We start from the raw sequence: 6,000 nt of genomic DNA on the forward strand, positions 1-6,000 counted from the left end.
TTGAGCGTCGTAACTTTGCAGATGTTGTGTATGCTCAAACAGCAACATTACACACTAACTAAAGTTTAAAATTTAAAATCATAATGAAGGACCCCTTTAAAAGAACAGGCTTGGAAAAGTCATTTTATTTATGAAATGGACTACACTGGTTGCTCTGTATGCTTTTGATTCATCATGAAGGACCAGTTCATAAGACTCATTTGTTTGTGCATTCTGATTGATCTTGTAATTTTAAGAATCAATATCAAGGTTGTTCAAATGAAGACCGCAATTAATCAGAAAATCGTTGTTTTTAGCATGCCCTAAAAAACAGACTGATATTTCTATCACACACGACATGTCAGCCATATACCCACGCATACCCGCTGTACAAGACATGCTTAATAGATCAAAGAGAACGGATTAACATTAAATGACACGTAATGTAAAATAGATCTTCTGCTTTGTACAGCTCTGGTTAAAAGTTAATGTTCCTCTGATTAGGCCGCGGTTACCTGAATCCACCGCTATATTTGGATGACTTTCAAAGTTTGCAGACCCTTCCAAGTAGCCTCTGTTTTCCTTTCAGCCACAGAAGCGCTGCCTCTTTCCTTTCTGTAATTACATCCATCACAGGCGCACTGCCAAATGTCATACTTCATAAAACCAGACATCTCTTCTTCCACAGTATGGATAGGTGATCTATTTTCTGACAGTTTCTCACTATTGATCACCCGTGCATACACAGAAATATCTGCAAATACCCTAGCAAATTTCTCAGAATCACATATTACATAAAGAAACCTATAATCTATTCAACACATAAATATCTTGTATATCATGCATTCGCCCTCTAAGTGGATTGAGATGAAGCCCTTTGTTTTCAGCATCTCATAACTAGGGACCTATATTCACTTTTACGAGACACATGCAAAATAACGCAAATGCACACCAGCAATACTCACAATAAGACTTGCGTGTCTGTACTTGTCAGTGATGGGATTCTCTCAGTTGTGCATTAGAGTTAATTGAGTTACAGTTCTGAGAAGAGAAAAGGATGAGCTCATCCACTCCTGTGTGACCAGATAGACGAGTTATTTAGATAATAATGTTCCTAATTGAGTTGTTGTAGTAGAGTGTTGTTATCATGCCGTCATTTTACGCCGGACTGCTTCACAAACGAAGGTCAATTCAATGCTGGATTTGCACAAAAGATTAACATGACGACACATGCTAGTGGATGAGTTGAATCAACTCCACAGCAACTACATCAATTTATCCACTAACCATTCAGAAACGTCTAAAAGTTGTAACTTCTTCCTGAGTCTCTCCATCAGTGTCGACTCCGGTTTGAACAATGTAAGGCTGAACACCGTTACTGACAATCCTCATTTTGGCTGCGTGAGATTCTCCAGCTTTGTTGTTGTTGAGCTGTTAAAGCTCCGCCCTCTTCTGGAAAGGGGGCGGGAGCAGCAGCTCATTTGCATTTAAAGGGACACACACACAAACGGCGTGTTTTTGCTCACACCCAAATAGGGGTAAATTTGACAAGCTATAATAAATGATCTGTGGGGGATTTTAAGCTGAAACTTCACAGACACATTCTGGAGACACCAGAGACTTATATTACATCTTGTGAAAAAGGGCATAATAGGTTCTCTTTTAAACAATGTTGTCATCACAGTGTAAATTCTCCTGGTGGGTTTTTCTCTTAACTGTGATGTAAGTGGATGAAGCAGACCTTTGAGGAGGCTGATAAGAATGGAGACGGTCTTCTGAACATTGAGGAGATCTACCAGCTTTTACACAAGATGAACGTCAACTTGCCTCGCAGGAAAGTCAAACAGATGTTCCAGGTATGCGGAAAAGATCGTGGAAGCCTTAAAGAAATAGTCCACCCAAAAATAAAAATTCTCAATTTCTTTTTTTTAGATGAATGCAAATGAAGATTTTTAGTCAAATAATCTCAGTTAGTCCATATTGTGAAGATCACTCGAGAAGCGAGCGTTATGTTTATGTTTATGTCAAGTGTAAACCCGAATCTCACATGAGGCCATGTAAGGAAGTAATGGTTTATAGTTTAAAATATTAGTTTTTTATTACACACACCATTTATTTTGCTTCAGAAGTCAGTGATTCATGCATTGGTATATTTTATGGATTACGATCAAGTACCTTTTAGAGCTTCAACATTTGAGAACCTATTCACTTGCATTATATGGACTCACAGAGATAAATATTTTTTCTAAAGTTCTTCATCTGATAAAAAAAAGGCTGTTTGAGCATAAACAACAGTGAGAGTTTTTCTTGGTAAACTATCCCTTTAAAGGTGCCCTCGAATGAAAAATTGAATTTATCTTGGCATAGTCAAATAACAAGAGTTCAGTACATGGAAATGACATACAGTGAGTCTCAAACTCCATTGTTTCCTCCTTCTTATGTAAATCTCATTTGTTTAAAAGACCTACGGAGAACAGGCGAATCTCAACATAACACCGACTGTTACGTAACAGTCGGGATCATTAATATGTATGACCCCAATATTTGCATATGCCAGCCCATGATCGAGGCATTAGACAAGGGCAGCCAGTATTAACGTCTGGATCTGTGCACAGCTGAATCATCAGACTAGGTAAGCAAGCAAGAACAATAGCGAAAAATGGCAGATGGAGCAATAATAACTGACATGATCCATGATATCATGATATTTTTAGTGATATTTGTAAATTGTCTTTCTAAATGTTTCGTTAGCATGTTGCTAATGTACTGTTAAATGTGGTTAAAGTTACCATTGTTTCTTACTGTATTCACGGAGACAAGAGCCGTCGCTATTTTCATTTTTAAACACTTGCAGTCATTTTTAAACAACTTCATTCTTTATAAATCTCTCCAACAGTGTAGCATTAGCCGTTAGCCACAGAGCACAGCCTCAAATTCATTCAGAATCAAATGTAAACAATATAACACTATACAATACTCACATAATCCGACGCATACATGACGAATACTTTGTAAAGATCCATTTGAGGGTTATATTAGCTGTGTAAACTTTGTTTATGCACTGTTTAAGGCAAGCGCGAGCTCTTGGGGCGTGGAGCACGAGATTTAAAGGTGCCACACACCCTGAATCGGCTCATTTATAATGATGCCCCAAAATAGGCAGTTAAAAAAATGAATTAAAAAAAATCTATGGGGTATTTTGAGCTGAAACTTCACAGACACATTCAGGGGACACCTTAGACTTATATTACATCTTTTTTTTTAAAAAGTTCTAGGGCACCTTTAATGTAAATGGAATCTGATATGTTGATAAATCAGTCAATATTTCCATTGCTTTATAGAAAGTGTGATTAAATCAGGCTCATGCTGTTCCCTCAAGGCAGGGTGCAAATTGTAATTTTTAAGAATCATGTTGTTTTCTATGTACTATTTGTTCAGTTACAGTAGTGCTCTTTATATCACCTTGTGAATTAATGTGCTTTAAAGATTGTTTCTCCCTTTTTGCTTCAGTTACTGTTTAATTTCTTGGAAAGACTATTTTTAACTTTTGAGAATTGGACAGAAGGAGATAGTATGAATGACTGAATGAAAGACTTTTCACTTAGAATTTTGTTCAGTAGACCTTATTTTCCAGAGAAACATGCGCACCGCCATCTTTAGAATATTGTCTTTGAACTTCCGTTTTTGCGGTAGCCCTGTATATTTCTATGGCATCGCTGTTGAAGAATAATTAGCTGGTGAAGTGGATTTACGTGTTGTAGAGTTAACAAAAGTTATCATGAGCATTGTAATGTTTAAAGCGGGTGTCTTAACAAATGTCAGTAGAACGGGAAGATTTTAAAATGAGCAGTTCATTCATAAATACATAAGATCGCTGTGGAATTACAAGCCGGAAGTCAAAAGACAACGAGCGCAGCGCTGAAAAGGGGCGGGGCTACATAAGGTCTATAAGGTCAATTGACAAACAGGCATGATTGCATAGATTTCAATGTAGTGTTCAATGTTGTTGCTGAAGTAATAATAGTAAAGACATTTAAGTTTATTTTCTCTTGAAAGCTTTAAACCTCTTTATGCACCTTTGCTCTGCGATCACAGGAAGCAGACACTGATGACCAGCAGGGCACACTGACATTTGAGGAGTTCACTGTCTTCTATAAGATGATGTCATTAAGGCGGGACCTCTTCCTGCTGCTCATGTGCTTCAGTGAGAAGAAGGATCACCTGACCGCAGAGGAACTCGGCAACTTTTTGCGTGTGGAGCAAAAGGTCAATGAAATATCTCTTCCTGATCAAAACAGATCATTCACACATGATATTTTCTCTCTCCATTTGCCATATTTCATTCTCATAGATGTCCCCCTGCTGTCAATAATTTTATCAATTTTTAAACCCATATTTGATAATCAAAATAATGTTTTTTCCTGTAAAAATAATTTCTTAATGCCTTAAAATAGCTTGAATGTAACTCTACACCTGCTACATTTTGTATGAGCAGACTCATGAATATGCAAATTAGTCTCCGCCTCCACTCAATCACATTTTCGAGACTGTCTTTGATACACTGCCATTTTAAGGAGAAAATACTCAGCAATGGTGTTGACTGATGCATTTGGTTTGCCTTAAAGCATATTAAAAACACCATATAGACATATAAACAACATAAAATAAAACATTTCACCACAGGGGTCCTTTAAGGGCTGCTACACACATGTTCCAGTGGCTGTTCTAGATGTTTTCATGCTCTTATGAACATACATGATTATTGCAGAAGCGCTCTCCTTCAGCCTTGCATAGTATTTTAAATGTAAATCCCATAAACATCATCCTCACTGATGTTCTATAAACGCCTCTGATGTCTCAAATGGTCAGGCTCTTAGCTACTTAATTTTCTTTAAGCTCTTGCATATTTCCACTGTTTATATATATATATACATACATCACACACACACACACACACACACACACAAGGATCTGTTTAAGTCATCCAAACCTGATTACTTATGGCTTTAGTTTCTCCTTTTGGTTCTTACATTAAATACATACACATGTAATGCAAAACTACTATATATGTGACCCTGGACCACAAAACCAGTCATAAATCACACGAGTATATTTGTTGCAATAGTCAAAATTATCGATTTTTTTTATGCCAAAAATCTTTAGGATATTAAGTAAAGATCATATTTTGTAAATTTCCTACCATAAATATATCAAAAATGTATTTTTGTGAGTGGATGTGCATTGCTAAAGACTTCATTTGGACAACTTTAAAAGCGATTTTCTCAATATTTAGATTTTTTTTTGCACCCTCAGATTCCAGATTTTTTAAATAGTTGTATCTCGGCCAAATATTCTCCTATCTTAACAAATGGAAAGCTTATTTATTCAGATTTCAGATGATGTATAAATCTTAATTTAAAAAAATTGACCCTTATGACTGGTTTTGTGGTCTAGGGTCACATATTACTTAATTCATTTCACTTTCATTGTCTCTGAGCAATTGTTTCTTTTTATTCTATATTAGATGCGATTTGCAATAATTTTATATATAAGCCTCACATTTTCAGAGTCATTCTGAGGATTTTTCTGTGCTTTATGCATTTCTTTTATGTACTTCTTTCCCTATTCCAGCTCGATATCTGCCTGAGCTCTTGGGCATTCTTTAAGATTCAGAAAGTGAAAGGCTCTGCCTCTCTATCGTCCATTATAATGGCTTTCCAGCTGAGGTTATGAACAGCCTCAGTGTGATGCTAAAAAAGCCTCTCTGTGCCCCTGTTCCCTCTCTCTGCCCACGCACGGACCCTGATGCCCTGGGGGGAGTTGTGAAAAGAGGGAAAGGGTGCAGACAAAATAGAGGGATGAAGTCATTTAGTGACAGAATGCCAGTTCGGAGGGTTTTGTGATCTTACTTTAAGAGGAGGTGACCCTCAGAGACCAAATGATTGACATGTTATGGATCCTATCTGGAAGAGGGACATGAGGTTAAACCTCTCTTTTCATTTCTTCACAGATGTCCAATGT

General features: G+C 37.0%; 1 protein-coding gene across 5 annotated transcripts in view; it reads left to right on the forward strand.

Annotated features, from left to right (window-relative positions):
• Window positions 1–6,000, forward strand: part of plch1 (phospholipase C, eta 1) — a 119,346-nt gene that overhangs the window by 60,097 nt on the left and 53,249 nt on the right. For all 5 annotated transcript variants that reach the window (XM_048168757.1, XM_048168759.1, XM_048168761.1 and 2 more), the window contains 3 exons: window positions 1,706–1,835; window positions 4,075–4,245; window positions 5,990–6,000. The exon at window positions 5,990–6,000 is cut by the window's right edge and continues 83 nt beyond it. In XM_048168757.1, coding sequence (XP_048024714.1) covers window positions 1,706–1,835; window positions 4,075–4,245; window positions 5,990–6,000 — 312 coding nt within the window. The remainder of the gene's footprint in view (window positions 1–1,705; window positions 1,836–4,074; window positions 4,246–5,989) is intronic.

The sequence above is a fragment of the Megalobrama amblycephala genome, linkage group LG19 (assembly GCF_018812025.1).
Source record: "Megalobrama amblycephala isolate DHTTF-2021 linkage group LG19, ASM1881202v1, whole genome shotgun sequence".
Taxonomy (NCBI): Eukaryota; Metazoa; Chordata; class Actinopteri; order Cypriniformes; family Xenocyprididae; genus Megalobrama; species Megalobrama amblycephala.